This window comes from Oryx dammah, unplaced genomic scaffold, assembly GCF_014754425.2.
Source record: "Oryx dammah isolate SB20612 unplaced genomic scaffold, SCBI_Odam_1.1 HiC_scaffold_1, whole genome shotgun sequence".
NCBI classification, from domain to species: domain Eukaryota; kingdom Metazoa; phylum Chordata; class Mammalia; order Artiodactyla; family Bovidae; genus Oryx; species Oryx dammah.
In genome coordinates, this window is record NW_024070185.1 from 61717518 (window position 1) to 61743903 (window position 26386).

The following is a 26386-nucleotide window of genomic DNA, read 5'->3' on the forward strand; positions in this document are numbered from 1 at the left end:
AAGATGCTCAATAAGTTTATATGTGCTATTTCTGCCCCCACCCCCGCCAACCATGAAAAGGTTTCATGAAGTCTTCAAAACCCTAGCTGAAAGTGATGAAGGAAAATTACATGTTCTAAGAGTCATGTTTGAGGTCTGGCGGAACCATCCACAGGTAAAAACTAATTAGATATGTTGAGATGCTGATTGTATAGGTATAAAAAGAAGGCACTTGATATCATTGTTTTAGTTTGTAGAACATGAAATTTGGCTGTGCCCTTCAAATAGTTTTTAAATCTCTAATTTTAGTGCTGTGAAAGTAATGATGCTTGAGTCATTCTCTAAAGAGCAAGTGTTATGATTTGGTTTGATATTATAATACCTCAACACATTTTAAGTAAGAATGCTTATTTCTTGGAAGGTTCTCCAACTGGGTAGGAGATAGTTCTTTATCCAGTTTCTATTTTTAAACAGGCCCCAGATTTCTCAAATCTCAATATACTATTATACTGTTTTAATACCATCTGTTATAAAGAGGCATTAGAATAAATTTTGGAGTATATTTAAGACATTTTTCATGATAAAACTTTAGGATTAACTTTGACACATTATTAACCAGGATATTTTTGCACTAATGCACGCTTGTGGCCAGCAGTTTATTATATAAATGAATACTGAAACATCTGCAGTCAATAACATCCAGGTAACAAAAGATGTATTACTAAATCTCTGGTCAATATGTCTTAACATTCAGAGTTTCTTTTTGCTCAGTTTTTGTGTTATTATATTCTTACAAAAAGTACCAGAACCAAGCAGAAGGGAAGACAAATCTTGAGACCTAATGGTCAAATTGTTCAGTTCCATAGCTACTGAATGTTCACAGCCATCCTATTTTAACTTTTGTAGCAGTGGGATTATTGTGGCCTACATATAACTGTGACTTACCTGAATAAATTCTTTCCTGACTATAGATGATTGCTGTACTAGTAGATAAGATGATTCGTACGCAGATTGTTGACTGTGCTGCAGTAGCAAACTGGATCTTCTCTTCAGAATTATCTCGTGACTTTACTAGGTAAAATGGGTTATTTTACAAAGTTCCTATTCTCTAAGAATTCTTATACATGAGCTCCAAATTCTGGTTCAGACCAGGTTAATACTAGTATCATAGTGGTCCACTCTGGACTCGGCAGGGATTCTTGCACAACGGAAGTACACACAACCAGTCTGGTTGCAGTGTCTCTTAGGGACACACACATAAGTTGAATTAGGACTTAAAAGTAGAAATGCTTACAAAAGATGCAAACTGTTGGGCGGGGAGATCAGGCTGTATGTCAGGATCTCAACTAGACAGTGGGACAGGGCAGGAGTTCACACTAAGAACTGGCAGAAATCAGTCCATTGTAGATTAAGTACACATTATGGAGGGATTGAGGAAAGCCTGGTGGGCACCTGAATGCCACTGGGGGAAGGAGGTCTCACCTCAGTCATAAAAATCCTAGATATATAGTACACAGAAAATTCTCTCTCGACTCATTCCCCCTAAAGGAAAAAGACTTTTCGTTAAGTTTGGTTCTTATACATGAAGCAGACTCCACAGGCTTTATACCTGATCAGGGCTAGGACAACAGGAGTTGACACAAAATAGGAAACCCATTACTTGCAAAGACATAAATATCTGTCACAACCTTTATCCTCTTCACTGTGTTTGTTATTGGCTTAGGACTCTAAGCTGAATCTTTAGGGTGAAGTGTGGTCTAAGATTATCATACCAGCCAAGTTGGCACTCAGAAATAAGAGCAACAGAAGGATATTCTCAGATGTGCAACATCTCAAAAAACCACTCAAGTATGTGTTAGCCATCATCCTTAGTGGTTTACATCTACAACTCTAACTCTGCAAAGCCTTTCCTGACCAGCTGACTGATGCAGAGTTAAAGTACTCTGCTCCTTTAACCTGTTTGCTAACATTCTAGACCTTGTTTTACTATATTCCACTTAAACTGTCATCATCCAGATTAAAACTTGTAGAAGGAAGTACTCTTCTGTGCTGTATATCCTGGGGTTAGGAGACATAATGTTATAGACATAAAAAGGAGTTAAGAAGCTACTTAAACACACTCATATTTATGCAGTAAACATTTAAAGCACCTACAGGTGATCCTGGTACTTGAGTAGTTTGAAAAAGTAGTTGACATAAGTATCTCATTCCTAAAGGCCCAGCAGTTGATAGCTATTATCAGCTAATGAGGTTCTTTCATGTTCCAAGAGAATTGGCTGAGTTTGTGCTAGTATAACTCATGTGAATGAGCCTCAGATTAGGTTTCCATTTCAAAAAACCACAATAAATAGTGTTTACATTCAAAAGAGAGAAAGATGTATTTTTGTTTCTAGGGTGTTTTTTCTGGTTTGCCATTTCACTGACTATGTATACATACATTCTATGTGTGTCTAGTAGGGGATGGAAATAAAAATGACAAGGACCCACTACTGTCTTCAGGAAGCTCATCTGAATCTAATGGGTAGAGCTAGATTGTGTGCATGATTGACACTGCAAGAAAAATTATGTTGCTGGAGAAATATACCTTATTCTGCCTAAAGGCTATATCAGACCTTAAGTATGTGTAGATTACAAAAGTTGAGAGGTCTTCTTTTCTTTAAGTATAGTTTAACATACAGTAACCAAATGCCTTATTACTTTAAGATTGTTTGTTTGGGAAATCTTGCACTCCACAATTCGTAAGATGAACAAACACGTTCTCAAGATCCAGAAAGAGCTAGAAGAGGCTAAAGAAAAACTCGCAAGGCAACACAAACGGGTAAGCCTTGTGTCGACTATAAATGGTCAAAGAAAATAATATAAGAAATCATTGAGAATATTCATTGCCTTGATGGGAGCTTTTTGAGACCAAATCATGCAGAGCTGTTTGTAGAAATGGAGGAAGGGGAAGGACTGGTGCCTACTGCTCTCTGTCGTTTTCCTGCATGGTGAACCTGTTTAGCAAGCCACAAAGCTTGCTTTTTCCATAGTTTACCATCCTGTTGCCTTCCCGAAGGAGAAGGAAGGAGGACACTTGTGTTTCTATAAAAGTTTCTGATGCAAGAGGGAAAGAGAGAGAAGACTGACGGTGTTCACCCCTTCCCTGGTATGGAGGTGGGGAGGGAGCAGGGCAAGAGGAGACAGTCTTTCCTGGACCCATAAAATACTCCTTGTATTATTAATATGTTTAGTATTGTGGCCATCAGGGGCAGCAGTGAACTGGATGTATCCTGAGATTTAGCAGATAGTACTAGTGTTCTTCATGACAGTTTTCCAGTGTTACACACATTTACCAGAAAAAAGTAAAAGCAGGTTTGATGACTTACACAAACCTAAGACACTGTTAAGGTAAATGGCATCATCCCCATTTTATACGTGTACCTACTCCAGAGACTTGACTTCACACCACCCTGTTCTCTAGATATGTGGTATCCATATGATAACCACTAGCCACATGTAAAAAAAAATTTGAATACAATGTAAAATTCAGTTCCTTAGTCACACTAACCACATTTAAGTGCTCAGTAGTCATGTGTGGCTATTGTGAGGGCCGTGCAAATTTATGTTAAAAAAGTTTTGTGATGAGAGGTTCCCAAGACCCTAGTCCTATATTTCTCCTAGGAGCAACAGTTCAGTGTTCACAGAGTTCACAGCAATTTCATAAAACCACCATCATGATTAACAAGAATCAACTGTACATTTTACAAAGCTGTTTTCATTTTGAATGAAGACTGTGACATACATTTCCTCTTTGAGTGGACTATCCTGTAAAAGGCGTAAGTCATTCTGCTATATAGGAAACCCAATGCCATTACCCAGGACAAGTGCCACTGAATTTCCCTGGCCTAGATAAGCACTTACAGGACTTTGGATGTTTGTTTGCCTGTATGTTTGGTTCTTTTCTTGTGGAATAGAAGTCTTCAGGTAGTATTTGACCAGACACAGTAAAATCCTCAGGTCTGCTTGTTGGGGTTTAATACACTGGAATTCTAAATGGTTGTTTCCTTTTGTTCCTTGGCATTCTGTAGCGAAGTGATGATGATGACAGAAGCAGTGACAGGAAAGATGGGGCTCTTGAAGAACAAATAGAAAGACTGCAGGAAAAAGTGGAGTCTGCTCAGAGTGAACAAAAGAATCTTTTCCTTGTCATATTTCAGGTATTGTGACTTGGGACATTGATAGGTTCAAAAAAACCAGTATATTTCTTTAGTTTTAAAAAATGTTTTTAATCATTAGGAGTAATACATGCTTATCTGTAAGGTCTTAAATGTATAAAAATTTATACAGGAAATAAAAGTTCACTAATTGGAGGTAATTCTGTTGTTAATTAGCATGTATATTTCTTCTTGCTTAAAAAAAATGGGGGATGCTGTTATTAAGTACTTGTAGATCTGTTTAGATGATTGCTTTCCTTCCTGAAGATTTTTGTATATACATTCCTGTTAACATTTCTGATTATGTCCTTAAAACAGATTCTAAGAAAAATCACTAGCATAAGTAATCTAAATATTGAAGGTTAGATTATTTTTGTATTGCTGAAAATGATATGCTGCTCACCTTATCACGCTTCCCAGGTGTCTCAGTGGTAAAGAAGTCTTCCTGCCAATGCAGGAGATGTGGGTTTGACCCCTTGGAAAGGGAAGATCCCTGGAGAAGAAAAGGGCAACCCACTCCGGTATTCTTGCCCAGGAAATCCCGTTGACAGAGGAGCCTGGTGGGCTACAGTCCATGGGGTTGCAAAAAGTCAAAAACAACTTAGGGACCGAAGACTAAACAACTCATGTTATCACTGGTCTGCTTTTCACACTTCAGTGTTTATTGAATCATGAAAGTCGGGGGTACATACCACAAAGATAGGGTTAAACAAGCAATACCTTTGAGGTCTCTTGGTCAAAAGTGTGATTGTTTCTGAAGTATAAGAATTTTTACTAACACCTCTGGAACTCTGTACCCTATTTCCAGCGTTTTATCATGATCCTGACCGAGCACTTAGTACGCTGTGAGACTGACGGGACCAGTGTGTTAACACCATGGTATAAGAACTGTATAGAGAGGCTCCAGCAGATCTTCCTACAGGTTTGTGGAAAACTTTGATTAGGATAATAAACATCACTGTTCTCAGCCATGGGAATTCTCTCCTAGCTCAGTTAGAATGCAGTCTGTAAGTAACAGAGCTTTCAAATGACATGACTTAAGCAGTGGTGGCTCAGTCGGTAAAGAATCTTCCTGCATTGCAGGAGACCCAGGTCTGATCCCTGGAGAAGGAAACAGCAACCCACTCCAGTATTCTTGCCTGAGAAATCCCATGGACAGAGGAGCCTGGTGGGGTCGCAGAGAGTTGGACATGACCAAGCCACTAAACACAGCACACTCTCAGCCACAGGGATTCTCCGTTTTAAAAAAGCATGAAAGTTGTTAGGTTATATGGTACCTGTAAGCCCTTTAGTTAGTGTCCATTTGTTCCTACCATTGCTCATCAGAATATTTAGGCTTAAAATTGGCTCTGTATCACTCAGACTCCTAATTGCCATTCTCTTTGTTGGAGAGCCTAGCTGTGACACAAAATAGAAAAATGCTAAGGGAAGAGTAATAAGATTTTAAGAACCTCTTTAAATCCAAAGTTCAATGATAACAGTGCTTCTGGAGGCATTATTAGTAAGTTCCCTGAGGTTCTTACAGAAAGCAGACTGCAACACATACTCTGTTAGATTTAAGTTAGATTTTAAGTAGAGTGGTATCTTCAGATACCAACACCCCAAGCAAATCCTTATCTGTTTGTTCTAGACAAGAGTGATTAAAGCAGAAGGCTTAAAGGGGGAAAAAAGTTCCTTGAAAAATCTAGAGTACATTTTTGGTTGGAGGCTTATTTATTGTCAACAGCCTGATCCTATAGGAATCTGAGTATATTAAAAGTTTATATATGTACATGTAGAAGAAACTCTGATTTTCTGACAATTTTTTCCAGTTAGGCTCAGTAAGTCACTGATTTTCAGACAGATGACCTCTATTTTAAAAGATAAAAAACAGTGAGGTTTGAGTTTCCTGTTTTGTGGAATACTTAACAGGTCACTGGGTAATTCTGAAATATAAGTAGGTTAAATATTTTTTTCTTAACACATCTCTTTGCTTAATGCCCTAACCAAAAAAGGAAATGATTTCCAAAATTTCTTCATAGTTCATTCCTTGTCTGGGCAACTTTTAAAAAGTCATAGTATATAGTCTGTCCTAATTAGGGGAAGGGCTTCCCTGGTGGCTCAACATGGTTAAGTGTCTGCCTGCAGTGCAGGAGACCCGGGTTCCATCCCTGGGTTGGGAAGATCCCCCTGGAGAAGGAAATGGCAACCCACTCCAGTACTCTTGCCTGGGAAATTCCATGGACTGAGGAGCCTGGTAGGCTATAGTCCATGGGGTCACAAAAAGTCGGACATGACTAAGCGACTTCAGTTTCAATTAGGGGAAAGAACCAGCTGAACTCATCTACAATAGTAGCAGGTGGTGCTGCCACTGCCGTGAATTATGAATTGCACAGAACTGAATTTTTAAATTATTGACCATCATTTTTTTTCTGTTTCCCCCTACATTTTCTCAATATTTGGGCTTTCCAGAGTTATTATTCCTAGCAGCTAAACCACTTTTTTCTCTGCTCTCTCGCACCACTCCACAATGTGGGTAGGCTTTAGGGGAATGTTCTGTGAGATTGCTTATGTGCTCCTTTTCCTAACCTAAACATTTACCCCCTTTTCTGTGTCTACAGCATCACCAAATAATCCAGCAGTACATGGTGACCCTGGAGAACCTGCTCTTCACTGCTGAGTTAGACCCTCACATCCTGGCTGTGTTCCAGCAGTTCTGTGCCCTGCAGGCCTAAGGGTCTTTTTTTTTTTCCCCTTTCCTGTCAAGAATTTTTTAAAAGATCTCAAAATAATCTTATTTTTGATTGTTTGAATGCTTGCTTTCTTGTAGCATCCTGTCACTTTCTAAAAGAAAGAGAGGAGGACAGTGAAGAAATATGGTATTGACTACCCTTAGTTTCCCCTAAAAAGCAGATATTCCCTAATGACAGTAATGTGATAATGCATAGGATGTATCATATATGTGACAAATACAACTTTTCTCTGATATTTTTTTTTCCTTAAGGCACAAAAGATAACTAACTTGAGGTATGTGAAACACTAGAGGGTCAAGCTTATTTACCAAGTAGTATATAGAACTGATGAATTTATTATCAAGTAGCATAGCTTTTCACAGCTCATGGGTAACCTAACATGGCTGAAATAAAATTGTTTTTTAAACTTTGGTATTTCATGATTTATCATCTCAGTCTACTTTAGTGATTTCTTTGTAAAATACCTCCATCCAAAATTTTCTCTTCAAAATACTTTTAATTACTGTAGTATTTTTAAGATACTATTTAAGAAGTTACTAGAGTAGCAATTCCTAAATCTGAACATAAATCACCTGGGGCTCTCTAAAGTTATTTTTAAATTAATATTAAACCACAGTCTTTCAAACAGACATATCTGGTAGTTCTTAAGGCTCCCAGGTAATTGCAGTATGCAGACAAGTTTTGGAATTATCATCTTAGAATATCTGATCTCAAATCTGAGACAGATCTGTCCAAGCTCATATAGTGAATTTCATGTTAAAGTGTGACTTAAAAGTAGCTAGACTGACTAATGCCTAGTGTTAGATGTAGGTTTGGATTTTATTTCTGTGGAATCAGGTCCAAGAAACTACTAATTCCTAAACCTGTTTCCTATATGGTGTTGAGGCTTAACTAAGATAAGAAAAGTACATTGTAAAATAACAAGGGGTTATCTGACATTCCAGATTTCTAGGATTTTTAGTTTTTAATTCATTGAACCTTTGAAAAAATTTAGCAATAATCCCACAACTGAAGTAGCTTTGTTCATTTATACAATATAGGTGTTTTTTTTAAACTTAGTACATCATAAGTTTATGGTGCATAATATATGGGGTCCCTTTGGTTTACCATATACTTAGTGGCTACAGAATATAGTCTACTCAGTAGATGGAAATTCCTAGGATTTTAAAACACCATGCCATTTAAGACAAATAATCACAAGATTAAAGCTGCATGGCAAGTTACTGGCAGGGAACTAAAAGCCAAGCACTTAGCTAAGTGTTCTTTTCTTTATACTGTTCTCCTTCCCACAAACTATGTAATTAGTTAGAAATGGCTCCTGTCCTCAAGAAGCTAAAGGATAACCATTTAAGGCTTTGGTAATTTTGACCCTAAAGCTGCTTTGTAATCCTTTCATAATGTATTGCAAAGTGTGGCTACTTATGCTTTTACTTGACCCACCTCCTTTCTCTTAGACCCTCTCTTCATGTGTAATGGTTGCTTCTAACAACTGCTCACTAACGTGACCCTGCTCTGATCCAGTCTGGCAAACTAGGTACATGGAAAAACCAAACCAGAGACTGAATTCTGAAGAAACAAACATTCAACAATCGCTCTCCCCACAAATGAAGCTCACAGAGACAAAAAGAATGGCACGTCACACTGTACATCGTACCTTGCAATAAATCAATATGCTGTTAAACTGCACTGATGCCATTTAACATGCTTTTGTCCAAGTAAACATAATTTTTGTCTTCCTTGACTCTAAATCTCACAGGAGTTACTCAGAAAGCAGTTCAAATGAAGATAAAGTTTGCTTACTTTTCCTGCAAACTACTTAGCAGTGATTTCTATGACTTACTAATAATCTACAGTTATATCTGCAAATGAAAGATGAGGACAGAACTTGGCAACACGAGTAGAGCAAAGCTGGCTGTCAGTGATATCTGGACACCAGGACTGTCTTAGATTGATGAAGGTAAAGAGTGACTGACTGGGAGCTCACCTCAACTAGACAAGTCTTAGTTATACTGGTCTCGATAATACATGCTCATTAATAACTTACGTGTCATTTGCTATAGATTTGCCATCTTTAATCATCGTGACAGTCATTAGATTATTATGTCTATATGACAGATAAAAACAAGCCCACTGAGTAACTTACCCAAGGTCCACAGCTAGTAAATGGAATCTGAAACTATGTCCATGTGGTGGTTCAAGGGTTCCTTATCTCCCAATGCAGTTGTCAGCAGCCTGAACCCCTAGTTACTTGCCAGAAGCTTTTTATTTTGTCCAAAGAAGGTCTTGCTGCCCATTCAGAATCTATTTTTACTGAGCTGTAATATTCAGCATAGCACATGAAAAAAATCAACATTCAAAAACCATATTAACCATTTCTGTATTGAATACTTATATAGAGAACAGTTAGTAATGAGTTTCAAGTCTTTGGCTTTGACTTGTTTTGACTTTTGCCCTTCTTCAAGCAGCATCTCCAAGAGCTGACCTGAAGAAAAACATGAAAATATATAAAAACTTCCTATTTGTTGCAGGAAGATAAAAAGTCCTGTCAAAGAACAACTTGAAATTATCTTGAATTTGTTTTTATCCAAAAAAAAAAAAAAGAATGCGTGCACCCTGTTAATCAAGCACTTGGGATCAGTTGCTCTTACCAGGTAACTATCCTGTAATCCTTTTGACAAGATAGGGTAATATTTGACTATTTAAACTTGATTCAAATGTCTAGGGTGATGTCAGGTTGTAGGTTACCATTCCTTTAGAAGTGCTACATAAACAGAGAAGCAAGCTGTCTTCCCTCCCAGGATTACATGAGAATACCTGTAAGGCACTTTGCATAGTGTTTGCATGACACACAGAAAATGCACAGTGAATGTTAACAAGTTACCATTACCTTGATCAACAAACAGTTTAGCTGTTTTTCTATTTTACCCAGATTTGAAAAGGCATATCCAGACACTGATATTAAGATCTATCATAAACCCTAAGGATACAGAAAACTTGTCCCAGCAAAGCTCCCCCACACCCTTAGAGACAGACATGGTCTAGAAGACCTGGCCCAGGGTCTGGGGTGCAGCGGTCTACCACCATCCCTGCTGGTTCCTGGGATATGAATCCAGCTCGGCCAGCTTTTGCCTTTACTGCTAAAAGCTCTTCCTCCTACCTCAATCGAGGGTTTGGCTTGGTCGCTTATTTCTCAGTTTTAGCTCTAAGCTAACACTTTTAAACCCATTCTATTGCTCAGCTCCCACCCTTATTATAGAAAAAATGGTCACACACTTAGTGTTTTGCCCACCAGACCTGCTGGACCTTAACTGAAACTTGCTGTTAAGCCATAACATACATAATTATTGGAGCATTATTTATACAAGTGTTTCATTCATTTATGAAGACTTTACATTTTGGTGAATTTTGAACAGGACCAATCTAAATTTCCACACTGTAGAACAGATCACTTAACTAAACATCACATTTTCTCATATGTCAGTTCATGGCCACACACAGTACAAGTCTTCCGGTACATGTCATCCTGTAGGTTTTCTTCAGCCCCATACTCATGTTGATGAGCAACTGTTTGCTTTTTCCATACACTGCTTCTTACTGCTCGCCGTAATTCTAAGGAAAAAATAAAAGCCAATTGTTAAGTGGTGCTATTCAGCTGAATTAAAAATCCATTGCGTTTCAGCTGTGTTTAACCAAATACGGTTTATGCCTTAATTTTATAACAAGTCAAAACTAATGATACAGTTTTGGCAAGCCTACTTTCTTAGCTCACTAGTTTGGTCTGTGGAATGTTTCAAGTCACTGTTGGTTTTAGTTTGAAACAGGAGGTTCAGAAATGGGGTATGTGGATTAGAAGAACAGCAAGAAACTAGATTCAGAAGACATGCAAAGAATAGTTTAAGCAGCTGACTATGGAAAACAGGATGCCAAAGAATGAGAGGGGAATCAACTGGGATGACTGAGGATAAGGACTTAAGTTCCTTATAGTCAGGAGCTACTTCTCTAAGAGGCAAGTCAAACTCTGCTAGAAAACCAAGAACCCAGCCGCTCTGCTGCTGTTTCATCTTAGAAAAGCTGCTTCCGCAAATGACCTTATATCTACTGAATTCTTTTGTTTTATAGAAGGACAGCAGTATTTTAGGAGACAAATTGCTAGTAATTGTTACAAAGTACAACAAAGAAAAGAATCACTGGCTATTAAGAGCTGGAAAGAACTATATAGAGTTGTTTTACTTCATTTTATTTTGCAGGTAGGAAAACTGAACAAACAGATGTATTCCAACGTTGAGAACTTTTCCTACTACATCATACAAAACAGCTTTTTCACAAAGAAAAGAATTGTGTTGGATGTTCTGAAAAGCAACCAGGACATTCTAAAGTTCACACTGCATGTTACCTGAGGAAACCAAATGCTTTGTGTTAATTAGAAAATAAGCTGATAACATCTCAGTTTCTAGTTTAATGAATAAAAAGCAGATTTCTTCTACTCTGACCAATGATCCAGCATTGTCTTGTTGGCTGCCCTACCTAAGGGAGAGTATGATCATCACCTTCTATAATCTCAGCCTTAAAAGTCAAAGTACACCAAGTAATCACACATTTTCTTTAATCCATTTTACTAGAAGTAGTATCAAAATACCACTTGAATCTTTTTATGTTTAGCCTTTACTGTATCATATGGATAAGCAAACAAATAAGGCTATGTATCAGGCACTGTTCTAAGTACTGTATTTAAAACATTCAATCCTCACAACACTGTGTAATAAGTACAACTATCATCCCAGTTTTACAGATGAGAAAACTAGTGCACAGAGAGGTTACATAAGTTGTGCCTAAGGTCAAACAGGCAGAGGCACAGTCCAGCTCAGTCCATGTTCTTAACCACTAGGCTGTGCTGCCTTTTCATACACTTCCAGTATGAAAAGCACTATTTCAGGCCGCTTTCAAGCTTCAGTTTATATCTAGCATGTTCTAAACTCTCATCTTTATTCCTATATCCTCCCATATTCTGAAGAACCTTATTTTAAAAGTGGGATATTTTTAAAATAAAAAATAAACAGTATGCTAACCAGAACTGCACAGAGGCCTCATGGTTTCGGATAATGACAAGAAGATGTTTCTTCAAGTTCCAGTACCTACTTTTCAACTTTGTTGTGATGTAAAGTATTCTAGCCACTTTTCCGTTACTACCCAATGAAGAAAACCTCTCAAAATGTGACTGCATGGCAATCACTAAGCTAACCTCTGCCCCATTTAAGCATTCTGTGAACTTGAGAGAGAACAAAAATCTACCTTACTATCCATGATTGTCACAACTGAACATAATGTTTTATTCTGACTTTATGGCTTTTCTTCCCATTCTTCAGCTAACCTATCAAGGTCTATAATAAGAACAAAGCCTGTCTTTAATATTTATTAGACATTCCTGAAAAAACTTGTGCTAGAAAGGAAGTAATAAAAAAATTTAATAACAACCTGCTGTCTCATTTCTTGCCACATCTTTCTCCACCTGAAAAATCTAGTCCTAAAGCCATGAGGAGTAGCAGATAAAGCGAGCATCTGTGGTAGGGTGGGCAGAGCCCAAGACAAATAAGGAGGGTATCCTAGAGAGGAGGCAGCACATGAAGGGAAATTAGTTACATTCAGGAGCACCAATCAAATAACTACACATTATAAAGGATAATGGAAATCAGGATTCTGACTGTCAGAGAAAGGAGTTATAAGTAAGGAAAGGGAGAAAACCAGAATAAACCCTAAATTTTAGATTAGAACTGGGTGTGAACTATATATATTGACCACCTGATGTGAAGAGCTGACTCATTGGAGAAGACCCTGATGCTGGGAAAGATTGAAGGCAGGAGGGAAAGGGGATGACAGGATGAGATGGTTGGACGGCATCATTGACTCGACGGACACTGCAAAGAGTCAGACACGACTGAGTGACTAAACTCAACTGATACATATATGCGTGTTTTGAACTAGAAAGATGTGCTCAAAGGATGTTGAAGACATGCCAAAAGGACACAAGAGCTGGTCTGGAGATACTTCTGTTGGCCCAAATCGGAGGCAATTTGAGCACCAAAATAATTGAGGACAGAAATTAACCAAAAGCCACTGAGAAGAACAGGAATTAATGAATCCATACCAGTAACAAATAAGTAGGGGAGAGGATGCTATCAGGGCTGACTTCCAACGTGTTAAATGTGGAATGAGTGCTGAAGTTAGAAAACAGTTTTTGCAACCATCATCCTAGGTTCAGGCAAGAACCACCCATGGATGGATGCTAAACTTGAGGGGAGTGTTGAACAGAAGCAGGTCCTTACATGGTCTTACAGGACTTTTGCCTATCAAATAAAAAATAAACACATCACCACTAAGGGCAGATGGATATCACATGCCTCCTGACGTGATACCCTGGAAAAGTCACATCAGTTATATACTATCCAACCTGAAATGAATAACCTGAATCTGACCATCAGGAAACATCAGAAAAACCCCACGTGAAAAATATTACTGTAAAAAAGAGAGAGGAAGGGGAAAGACTTCTTCAAAAATACCAGTGTCATAAACGATAAAGGCTATGAAAATATTCCAGAATAAAGAAATTTAGAAAGACTTGGTACCTAAAGCCAACACCTGGTCCTAGACTAGATTTTATACTACAATGAATATACAGGACATAATTGGGTCAACTAACAAAACTGGAATAAGAATGACTAAATAAAAATATAGATACTATACTTTTGTAAGAATCTTCCTATTCTTAGGAAATTTGCATTTTTAGTATTTAGGGATAAAAAAGGCTGGCAATGTACACAACCTACTCTTAAACGGTTCATAAAAAGAAATGTGTGAAAAGAATGCAAATGGCATAAAGTGTCAACAATAGGTAAATCTAGGTGAAGAATATATGGGTGCCCCTTGTACCATTCTTATGCTTGCAATTTTATGTAAGTTTGAAATCATTTCCAAATAATAACATTTTTTAAAAAACAGGAGCTAGATTGAAGGGACGTCCACTGGCCAAATTTGGGCATTAAGATGAATAATGGAAAGGAGTACAAGGCCATATACTGTCACCCTGCTTGTTTAATTTATATGCGGAGTACATCATGTGAAATGCCAGGCTGGATGAATCACAAGCTGGAATCAAGACTGCCAGGAGAAATAACAAACTCAGATAGGCAGGTGATACCACTCTAATTGCAAAATGTGAAGAGGAACTAAACAGCCTCTTAAGGGCGAAAGAGTGAAAAAGCTGGCTTGAAACACAACATTAAAAAAACTAAGATCATGGCATCCAGTCCCATCCATTCATGGCAAACAGAAGGGGGAACAGTGGAAGAAATGACAGATTTCGTTTCTTGGGTTCCAAAATCACTGTGGATGGAGACAAACCTATATAGCATATCAAAAAGCAGAGACATCATTTTGCCAACAAAGGTTCGTATAGTCAAAGCTATGGTTTTTTTCAGTAATCACATACAGATGTGAGAGTAAACCATAAAGAAGGCTGAGCACCAAAGAACTGATGCTTTCAAACTGTGGTGCTGGAGAAGACTCTTGAGAGTCCCTCGGACTGCAAGGAGGTCCAATCAATCAATCCTAAAGGAAATCAACCCTGAATATTCTCTGGAAGGATTACTGCTGAAGCTGCAATACTTTGGCCACCCGACATGAAGAGCCAGCTTATTGCAAAAGACCCTAATACTGGCAAAGACTGAAGGCAAAAGGAGAAGGGGCTGGCAGAGGATAAGATGGTTAGATAGCATCACTGACTCAATGGACACGAATCTGAGCAAACTCCTAGAGACAGTGGAGGACAGAGGAGCCTGGCGTGCTGCAGTCCCTGATGTTGCAGAGTCAGACACAACTTAAGTGACTAAACAGCAAGGAATGGACAGACTGTAACAGTGACTTGAGAATAAGAACCCATGGTTCCAACTGCTACTAAAAAAAAGCTCTTCTTTCCAAAAGAAACCAAATAATACCTGTAGAAATAACAGAAATAGAAAGTCACCACTTATATTTACCCTAATAATAACTGACTCAGACAAGATTCAACCTGTGTGCTAAAACCACTGAATGAAACTTAACGAATGAGATATTCACATAGTGTTTAGAGTCACCCCACAGATTTTCTATTAATTATAAAGGGGAAAGGGTACCTTTATAATGGGGAAATCTGGCAGATACTGCCTTAGTTAAGTGGTACCACGCGTCTCCTGAGGTGACTGATCCAAAGATAATCATGAGGAAACAAACTGCTAATAAACCAAATGGAGGGACATTTCGGAAAATGGGTAGCCTGGACTCTTCAAAAATTCTCATAAAAGAAAAAGGCTGAGGAAAAAAAGAGACTCTGGATATGCATCATCCTTGATAGGCCCCTGGATCCAACAACTGAAAAGCTATTAAGGACACTGGAACACTTGGAGAAAGACGATATAGATTATATACTGGGCAACAGTGTTATAATGTACAGTTTGAGCATGGTATTTTTTAGTCTGTAGAAAAATGTCATTTATAGTAAGATAAATGCTGAAGTATTAAGAATCACAATGCCTGCAAATAACTCTTAAATGGTTCACCAAAATATGTGTGTGAATGAAAGAGAAAAAAGCAAGTGGAAAAATGTCAACATCTGGTGAAATAAAACATTTGTTTGATTACAGATTAGTAATAGTTTTTCACATTACTTCATTTAAGCAACTTAAAACTTTGGAAAGTAGAGGTCAGCTACTACTGCTGAGATTGAAAAAAGGGTAGTAAGGTCAGAGGCTTCAGAAGAGTGAGAAAAGGCTTGCTAGGCCTCAGAAGAGCTAGGGACACCTTGGGCGTGGAAAGGGATGTGCCCAGCAGGCCTGCAAGCCTGAGACAGGCGAAGAGAGCCGCAGTTTGCCATGCTCCCACCTCCCGGTCCCACTGGCCTAGAATTTCTCAACACAACAAACTGTGGACCACTTCTCTTGGAAGGTTACAAAAACGTTCATGGTAACCATCATCGTTGCTACTGATTATCTTCAGAGACTGCTTCCATTTTTTATCCAAAGACGTTTTCCCCTAAATGCTTGTTTCAGTGAAAAATATATTTTATACCACTCTAAAATTTGTACTTCATCCAGCTTAATATCTTAATTTTGCAAAAGAGGCAGCCTGTATTCAAAGAAGCCCAGCGATGCTTATGAGGCAGACTTAAAAGAATTAGTGGAGGGAGAACACGTACAGCTAAATACCTGATGGGAGGGCAGGAAGTTTTGACACAGGGTGCCCACCGGTGACTAGAGGGGGAGAAATCACAAGGGAATAACAAAACTTAAGAAGCTTTCATCTTACTTTGCCCTCCAGAAACTGAGGATAGGAAACTGTGTCCTTCAAACTCTCCCGAAAGAAGCCCCAAAATACCCATAAATATAACCATAGGCCCAGAATGTAAAATGTTCACCAACTGAGGAGCCCCCAGATGGGATTTTCTTACCCATCTCTTTTGGGGAAAAAAAGTGCACACTAACAAACGATGAAAATTAATCATTCTGTTTTGTGGTTTTTTTTTAAAGAAGGCTAACCTCTACCAGTATTAAGAGAAAGCTGAGTATAACTTTAAAGAAAACTTTACAGCCACCTTATCTGTGGAAAGGAGCCATGCAAACCCAGAATGTTCTGTGTATTTGCACAAGTTCAAAGTTTCCATCCAATATCAAGGCCAACACACATTGCCTTTATAAAAATCTAGTTAAACTAAGCACCAGTGATGCCATCATTTCTATTTCTGCCTTGTCAGATCTAAGACAGTCAATGTGAATTTGAACAATTTGAATTTGCCAACGAGAAAATTCTCTTTATCTAAATTTATACAGACATACATACACACACACACAACCCCCTTATATACTATCTATAATTTTCTTCTCTAGTAAGATCAATTCTTTCTCAAATTGCTAAATTAGAAGACCATATTCTAAAGCAGGTAAATGTAATCTCTTACCTTTCTATAAAGAAGTAAACTTTGTGTCAGCTTCTTTGTGGATCAAAATCAGAAGACCAAGAGGAACCAGGTTCCAATTTCTTTCAACTAAGAAAACTTTTAGACTTGCTTTTATTCCTCTCTGTCCTGAGCCTTCTGAGCAAACTGCATAGTAAGCTCCTTGTTTCTAATCTCTACAGTGTCTACTCCACTCTCAGCCCTCTGTGGCCTAGTCAGGAGGACAGGAACATATCCACCAACCTCTAAAGCAAATCAACAAGAAGAAGCCATAATTAAAGAAGGCACGGCATTGACCTCTGCACATTAAACACCAGAAGACAATGGAATAATGCTTATACAACTCAGAGAGAACTCAGGCTTTCAAATGTAAGAGAAACAGAAAAACATTCTTAGATTTGTAACAGGGTCTTGGAAAATATACCCCTCTAGTAAGCACTTAAGGAATAAACTAAAGAAATCAGTCTTAAGAGCTCCAGGAAAAACTTCAGGGAAAACTCAAACTCTTCAGGGATGAGGAAAATGCACAGTAGTTCATCTGGTGGTTAATAGCAGAAATTTAACATAGTGAGAAATATCGCCAATTATATTTGAGTTTATACTTATTTTAAAAATTATCTAGGCTAATTGTGTAAATCTTGAAAGAAATGTTCTATTCATGCTATTTAGTAGGTGTGACTATCTTAATAGAACTGTTTTATTAAAAAAATAAATTAAACAGATGCCTTTTGTTGTCAGTCAAATTATCAGAATTCAGCCGCCTTTAGTGAACATCTTGACCAAACTACAGAAACAGTGTCTAAGTAAAATTATAGACAGACCCTTTTCAAGAAGTATTTTACTTTGAAGGTACAAGTTCTTAATTCCTTTATCTGTATATTATTGTCTATGCCAAAAGATCATAGGGAAGTGGTTTAAAGAGGCAGCTGAAAGGGAAGATCTGAGAAGATTCAAGGAGCTGGAGTTAACAAAAGCCTTTAGCCTGATATATGATTAGTCTATAAATATGCCCTCCTCTTTCACCCCCGTTAAGGTACCTTCTGTTACCTTACCCCTCCCATCAAGGGATTCCCTGATGCTGGAAGAGAGGAAGGCTTGGGGTAAAACATGGAAGAGATTAAAGAAAAGGACCAAATTCAAAAGAAGCCTTTCCAAATCCTCTCAATTGGCCCCACAGGTGTTTCGGAAGACTGTGGTACAGCAGTGGCTAATGTGGGGATGATCGTGCAGTGAAATCCTCTTCCATGGCACAGGCTGCTGTCGGAAACCCCTCTACAAAGCCATAAAAATGTGCTTACTCTCTGATTCAGGAAGCATGTTAAGTAACTATAATTTATATAAAGATGTATTTATCATGAGATTATCTGTCTTAATAAACTTCTTTTAAATTCAACTTTGATTTTTATTCTTCGCTGTTAAGTTGATCAATTTATGTATCAAAATTTTCATTTGTAATCAAAATTAAGAATGTCAAATTGGAAACTTGAAACACACCTAACTCTTCTCCCTGTCCCATAATTAAAGAATAAAGTAATAACTGACAAATATGTGAACAAGTCCAAGGATATATAAGTGAATTTTTTACCTGCCTCCATTACATAATATCTATCGGGGAAAAAATGCAACTTTTCTCTAAAGAGTGCTCTTCTAGCAGCACATGCAGAGCTGCCACGTTCTTAGAACAGGCATAATCTCTCATAGTAATACTACCTACGGGATATCACTCTGCCCTAGTTCTCGTCTAAGCAACTTACATATAATGTCTCATTGATTCCTTACAGAAACTTTTATACGTGGGTGGTATTATCATCATTTTTATAGTTGAAGAAACTGAGATACAGAGATAAAGCAGAGATAAACTTTATGAACTTCATAAATGTCCAATGGTGCTTCCATTTTTATAAAAAAAAATTTAAGGGCCTATGCATAAAAAAGAACTGGAAAAATAGACATTAAACTGTTACTGATGACTGTCTCTGGGTAGTATAATTATGGGCTATAAGTTCTTGGTAGTTTTCTAACTTCTCTGTATTGCACATGAATTACTCTTATACTGAAAAGGTGGAAAGCAGTCCCTCACAATAAGAAGAAACAAAGTAGGCTGACATTCTTTTTTTTTTTGGCTCTTTTGTTTGTTTTTAAGACATTTCAGCTATCTTCATTCACCCTCCAAAACCTCTTCTAAATCCTAAAAAATAAGCAAAATTACCTATGATGGCTAAGATACTCATTTTAAATGGATCGATTTAGTATATGTATAACTCTGTATATACACAGAACATATGCTATCTATATAAACTAGACACCAGAGTGGGACTCTACGGTTACTAAAGAACATTTACAGCTACTTATTTAAGACTCTCTTTGGGGCTTCTGTGCTACAGCAACAAGTGCTCTCTGCGCTCCTCTAACAGCCTATGCTCATCACTATCACAGTAGTTCTCACATTATGATGACTTTACCAGTTTTTCTCCTCTGGTAAACTGATTTCAGCATTTGTATCAGCACAGTGCTTGGGACATAGTAACTATTGGATACACTGGCGGACAGATGGATAGACAGACTTCTGCACATATGCATACATGGATGGATGGATGGACAAATAAATACAGAGACAGATGGACAAAGAAACAGAGAGTAACACAGATAGACAGATGTATGGTCAGAGGAATGAATGCAGACTCGCAGTCATAACATCTTGGCTCCAATCCCAACTTTCCAGAAACTATGTAACAAGTCACTCTACCTTTCCAGGTCTTTTTTTCATATAAAAATAAAAATGATTAGACAGACTATCTGACATTAGAAAGTACCTTCTAGTTGTTAAGTTAGATGACTAAGACTTAAAGACATTGCTCCTTCACGTTAAGCAATTAGAGAGGTTTCCTGGTAGAAATCTCACTTTGGATAACCCTGTGGGTCATATTTAAGACTGAATTGATGCCAAATCCTTAACCAGAGGCACATCCCTGACCCTACTACCATTCCTATACAAAACTATGATTCATTTTAAGATGAGGGCTTACATGCTTTTTTAGAATTGCAGTATTGTGAGATTTGGACTTAAGACTCTCAAACACCAACCTACCCAAACTTTAAGCCTTTTGTTCTTAAATTCATGGAAAAAAAATAAAATTCAATTATATCTTTAAACTGGAGGAACTTAGCTAAAGGCTTTTTGCAAAGCAGTAGAGCACAGTCCTTCATGATGTAAATGCAGCCACTTACCTTTTACTTTTTTATCAAACTTCTTCTGTTTCATTTTTTCTCGATTTTTCTGTCGAACTTCCTTCGCTTCTTCTAATGCTTCCTGACTACCCCAAACTTCAAGAGACCTCTTCACAATCTGAAATACAGAATTCATATTTAAATTAGTTGTGATTCATTGCTGTAAAATAGTTATAATTATTAAATCCATAGGTCTCAAAGAATGATCAAGTAAAACTACAAATATTTATTTGAAATTTAAAAGATTTTAAATACTGATAAGAAAAAAACTCTAGTAATATCTGTGAAACCCTCAGTAAATAAATGATGAATCAGATTACATATTTGTGAAGCACAATAGAACCAGAGATGCCTGTGTATATATAAATAAAGCTGCCCTCTGAGTGCAATTGCTTTTTTGTATTCACATGAATCAAAGATTTGATGAATTTTGGCAGGACCATCAAAAAAAAACAACTGCTAACCAATTAGCCATAGCAGATCTAAATATGAGGTCATCTCTAAAAATCTCCCATCATAGGAAATCAATGAATGCTACTCTACTTCTGAATCAATAACAGTTTACATCCATTCAACTAATTTCTGGTCTTCAAAATATGAATTTTTAAAAAAAAACTTTGGTAGCTGAATGATCTAAAAAGTCTTTATTCTAGTTTAAAACCTTTGAATTTTATATATCTATAATACATAATATATTAAATATTATAAAGAATATATACATAAAAATACTCTTTGCAAATATTTATTTACATTTAGGAAAATAATATACACACTGAGAACTTGCTCGAGGTATCTCTCACAATATGTTAAGGGGACCAAAATGTCCATCAATAAAGCCAAACTGAAATTTCTTAACACAGAGTGATATATACTGTTATTTCATAAATTCTAACACCACATTTCCCACAGTTTAGCATTCCTGAAAACGCTGCATCACTAATGTACTTAATGGCATTTTAACAACTGAGTCAAAAAGTGGTTCAGAAGAATTGGACTCTGCACGTAAGAAAGTTTAGGAATACCTTAATAAATCTGTGGTACCTGCAATTTCCTTTTTAAGTACACACAAGCATGACTTATAGCAAAAGGGAAAAATAAACTACAGTAAGTCTAATGACACCAGTTCAGTAAAATAAAAGCACCAAGTGATAAGAGAGCACTGGGTTTGTTTAAATACCAGTACTTTTTTTTCATTTTTAATGGTACATAACAGTGAATCTTTTAATCAACAGTGTCCAACACTTAGCGAAAATTCAGTACATGTTTGGTTTTACACATGGCTTCTTTATTAGAACATACAGGATTTTCTAGTATATTCCAATCAAACTGTGCCCTAAAGCAATGCCTCCCAGTATTTTTTACATAATGGCATGAAAAAGAATATTATGATATCTGTACCATTCTGGGATAGATACAGGAAACTGGAATTAGATTCTAGGCATTTGGGAAATTCCTGAATTTTTTTTTTATGATTCTATTTGGGGGGTGGGTGGGCAAGGGAAACACGGGCTGACTTCTCTATCTCAAGCTTTCTTTAGTTTCCAAACTGTACTTCTAACATGACCCAACAGTAATATATTTGCTCCAAGTGCTACAGCAAAAACCATAATAAGTAAACATGTATTTAATGTTATTATGTATGACTATGACTCATGCAAAACAATAAAACAACAGGATCTTTTTAAGTCGGTAAGTAAAAACCAAACTAATTATAACTAGTTCGTTGTTAAAATATCACCTAAACAAAGGTTTAAAATGACTGAATATAACTTATTAGAGACCTGTAGTTTTAAGTAGAGTTTCATATCACCCCACTGTGAATGATGAGGATTCTTCTTCACAATAAATTTAAGTGCTGGTTCTCTTTTTTCTAAATCACAATCTTTCAGAAGGTATTCTTGTTTTGCTTCTGTTTTAGTTATAAGCTTGTGTTTATCATCAGCATCTCTGAAAACAGATTAAGTCCATTACATAAAGTAAATAAAGTTTCAAGTAGCCCCAAAACCTAGGGGCATACATGCCAAAAGAAATATATAAATGCTTTTTCCTAAAACTCTCATGGTCAGATTAGCAGCATAAGAATTCCAACAGAAAAATAATTGTGAAAAGCATGAGTCAGCAACAGATCCATGCTATTTAACCTTTTAAGAATTTCTTTTTATTTAAGTTCCTCTTTTCCACAAGGAATCTGAAAAGACATGAGTATATCAAATATAAATGATAATTAAGAAAATCTAAAGCTTAAAGTCAGCATATAAGGAATATCAATACACGAGGTCCAACTGCACCAAGCACAGGTGAGTCTCCAGTCGGCTCTTTCTGAAAGCCCACGTGAAAATGGAGACACAGACAATTACATAGCTCTTCTCATTCATTTGTTCTCCATCTACATGCTGGTTACTGTTCAAGGCACTCAGAATAAAGGAAATAAAATAAACCGTGTTTTCATGAAACTTACATTCTATTTAGGAAAAGACTAAGCAAACATGATGACAGATAAAAGTACTATAACACAGAGCACAGTAAATCTCTATTCCGAGATTTCCAGAGACTGGGTAATCAGAGAAGGCCACTGGTGAGGGAACACTTGGGCAGGGCCTTAGGAAGTCAGAGAACATTCCCAATAGCTAGAGAAAAAATATTTCTAGCAGAGAGCAGAGTAAATGCAAAAGCTCTAGGATAGGAGTATGCTTTGCAAATGGAGTTCATAAGCAAGAGGGCCAGTGTGATCAGAATGCTTAAAGTCAAGTGATGGTGAGGAGTGATGGGAGATAAAGTCAGAGATAGGCAGGGGTCTTGTGAGCGATGGTGAAGACAATTTTATTCTGAATTCATTCAGTGCAGTTCAGTTCAGTCGCTCAGTCATGTCCAACTCTTTGTGACCTCATGGACTGCAGTACTCCAGGCTTCCCTGTCCATCACCAACTCCCAGAGCTTGCTCAAACTCATGTCCATCGAGTCAGTGACGCCATCCAACCATCTCATCCCCTATCATCCCCTTCTCCTTCTGCCTTCAATATTTCCCAGCATCAGGGTCTTTTCAAATGAGTCAGTTATTCGCATCAGGGGACCAAAGTATTGGAATTTCAGCTTCAGCATCAGTCCTTCCAATGAATATCCAGGACTGATTTCCTTTAGGATGGACTGGTTGGATCTCCTTGAGTCCAAGGGACTCTCAAGAGTCTTCTCCAACACCACAATTCAAAAGCATCAATTCTTCAATGCTCAGCTTTCTTTATAGTCCAACTCTCATAGCCATACATGACTACTGGAAAAACCATATCTTTGACTAGACGGACCTTTGCTGGCAAAGTAATATCTCTGCTTTTTAATATGCTGTCTAGATTGGTCATAGCTTTTCTTCCAAGGAGCAAGCATCTTCTGATTTCATGGCTGCAGTCACCATCTGCAGTGATTTTGGAGCCCCCCAAAATAAAGTCTGTCACTGTTTCCATTGCTTCCCCATCTATCTGCCATGAAATGATGGGACCAGATGCCATGATCTTAGTTTTCTGAATGTTGAGTTTTAAGCCAACTTTCTCACTCTCCTCTTTCACTTTCAAGAGGCTTTTTAGTTCCTCTTCACTTTCTCCCATAAGGGTGGTGTCATCTGAGGTTATGGTGTATCTGAGGTTATTGATATTTCTCCCAGCAATCCTGATTCCAGCTTGTGCTTCATCCAGCCCAGCATTTCACATGATATACTCTGCATATAAGTTAAACAAGCAAGATCACAGTATACAGCCTTGCCGTACTCCTTTCCCGATATGGATGGTTCTGTTGTTCCATGTACAGTTCTAACTGTTGCTTCTTGACCTGCATACAGATTCCTCTGCCTTTTCTAAATCCAGCTTGAACATCTGGAAGTTCATGATTCATGTACTGTTGAATCTGAATGAATTAGAAACTGTTAAAAAGCCTTGAGTAAAAGGCTATAGGAGAAGAGACTAACGGTGCAGAAGTGGGAGAAGAGGCCAGTTAGAAGACTACTACTGTGTGGTCCAGGTAAAAGCTGGTAGGGGACCAGTCTAAGGCATAATTGTACAGAGAATGAGAAACGAACAGATTCAGGATATGGTTTAAGCCCTTAAATACAGAACCAAATGGATTTGGAATTAAACATGGAATACAGAAACAACCAATGAGTGAAGCTGTCCTTTACTGAACCAGTGAATCCTGAAGAGGTAGGTACAAGACAGGAGAGGGGAGGGGGAGGACAGTTAAAAATCAAAAATAACTTTAAGATGACTAAATAATTTGGAAGTATAAACCAAAGGAAGGAAACCTATCATTGTATGAATTCTATAATTGTCAAAGATGTTGGAAAAAAAACAGAATGGATGGCTATATCCCTAATTATGTTTAAACTTTTCAAATATTTTTCCAGACATGTGCTGTGCTCAGTCCCTCAGTCATATCCAACTCTTTGCAACTCCATGTAACACACCAGGCTCCTCTGTCCGTGGAATTTTCCAGGCAAGAATACTGGAGTGGGTTGCCGTTTCCTGCTCCAGCAGACTACTACATAACTTTAAATTGATAATCACTGGCTTCCATTTTCTCATGGAAAAAGGTTATATGTGGTAACCTAGTTCCTGAATGCTATCTGTACTTAAAGAGATAACACTGTGGACCTTAACCACTGCGTGCATCAATGACACCGTTATGCATAAACACTGGCAACAGAGTTTATGATTCATAATTCCACTGGGTACCAGAACATTTCCCATCACTGATCATGAGATCAGAAATATCTCCAATTCTATCTCCTAAGGATTCTACTTGGCAACAAGTCAATGGTGCCGGCTCTCAATGTCTGCAGCAGGGACACTGAAAGGGCAGGTCCACCAGGCATGTGAGCAGTTGATCTGGGGCTGAACATATAAGTGGGGACAGGGAGCAGATAAGAGGCTGAGTGAGAATCCAAGGTGGGATCTTCAGGTGTGAAAGACACCAACACAGGACTTGGCTGAGGTAAGCAGTAGGGACAGAACCAAGTAGAGTAGTGAGGGATAATTTGTGGTGATATAAAAAAAGAAATAAAGGCTAGGAGAAAAAAAGGAATGACAGAAGAATCTGATTTTTCCTCATCTATTCTTTTCCCTGCCAATTCAGAAGAACAGAAAATGAATGGAAAGAGGTGTTCTAAGTACCGGGAGAGTGGTTATACTTTCCTCCTCTCCCTGAAGGTGCCAGTCCTCTGACCAAGCTGGTTACATGGTGCTCAAAGAATGAAAAAAACAAATGGATCCTTAGGGGTGGGGTAAGAGAAGGATTAGGAACCTGCTACTAGGAGATGGTTAAAGAAAAAAGCAAAAGGACACATCCATGGCAGACCCAGAGCCATCCTTCCTATTGATATGGTGTGACTGATAAGCACAGGCTTCCTGTATTTTTCTGGCAAAATGGAAAACACAGAAATTTTAGGAAACTTCCAAAACAAAAAACAAATTATGAAAATGTTGACTCTAAATGGATCAAATCAGTATTTTGCCCTAAATCTACATGCAAACGTTAAACTTCAGTAATTTAGAACATGCTCTGAAATAAAAATGAGTACCTGCAATTATCACAAGTTGCCAAATCAAAGTGGTTCATAAGGTAAGAATCCATGAACTCTTTACCACATTCTTCACATATAACATAATCAAATTCCATAACAGGTCCTAAAGAATGGAAAATTCATTCTTAAGTTTCCTTTTTTGTGTGTAATTAGAATACATTTTCCTTTATTTGTATTAGTTTACGAAATGTATTTTATGACTGATACAAATGTATTTACATAAGACAACATAAAACTTTAAGTAATCTTCCATTTATTAATAAAAATTTTAAGGGAAAAAAGAAATGAGAAAGGAAATAATATAAAAGGAAAAATTATCAACTCATTCAGTATTGTTGAACACAAACCACATGTAAAGTACTTGTATTATTAATACTTCTGTATTGCTGCTATAACAAATTACTACAAATTTAGTGGCTAAAATAACACAAACTTATTTTATCACAGTCTGTAGTTTATACATTTGACACAGGTCTCAGTGGGCTACAGGCAAGTTGTTGGCAGAGTTGCGCTCCTTTCTGGAGGTTTTGGAGGGACAGTCTATCACCCTGCCATTTCCAGTTAGAGGCCACCCGCATTCCTTGACTCACGACTCCCTCCATCTTCAAAGCCAGCAACTGTAGCTCCTTATATCACTATGACTTCTTCCATGATCACACCTACCCCAGACTCTCTCCTGCCTCTCTCCTACTTTTAAGGATGCTTGTGATTA

General features: G+C 37.6%; 2 protein-coding genes across 4 annotated transcripts in view; one reads left to right on the plus strand and one right to left on the minus strand.

Annotated features, from left to right (window-relative positions):
• Positions 1-8070, plus strand: part of NCBP1 (nuclear cap binding protein subunit 1) — a 37266-nt gene extending 29196 nt beyond the window's left edge. The window contains exons 18-23 of the mRNA XM_040238584.1: positions 61-154; positions 951-1054; positions 2683-2797; positions 4047-4175; positions 4981-5094; positions 6773-8070. Coding sequence (XP_040094518.1) covers positions 61-154; positions 951-1054; positions 2683-2797; positions 4047-4175; positions 4981-5094; positions 6773-6886 — 670 coding nt within the window. The 3' untranslated portion in view covers positions 6887-8070. The remainder of the gene's footprint in view (positions 1-60; positions 155-950; positions 1055-2682; positions 2798-4046; positions 4176-4980; positions 5095-6772) is intronic.
• The window catches only part of XPA (XPA, DNA damage recognition and repair factor), a 29114-nt gene continuing 10570 nt past the window's right edge, over positions 7843-26386 (minus strand). The window contains exons 3-7 of one of the 3 annotated variants that reach the window (XR_005720811.1): positions 25672-25777; positions 21893-22058; positions 20112-20229; positions 16887-17128; positions 7843-10513 (exon numbers count right to left, since the gene is read on the minus strand). Coding sequence is in view for 2 of the 3 variants with exons in the window: in XM_040238638.1 (XP_040094572.1) it covers positions 10365-10513; positions 20112-20229; positions 21893-22058; positions 25672-25777 (539 nt within the window). In the remaining variant the exon portion in view is untranslated. Of the gene's footprint in view, positions 10514-16886; positions 17129-19006; positions 19072-20111; positions 20230-21892; positions 22059-25671; positions 25778-26386 lie in introns of those variants that run through there. The other 2 variants (XM_040238638.1, XM_040238652.1) reach the window with 2 other exon arrangements.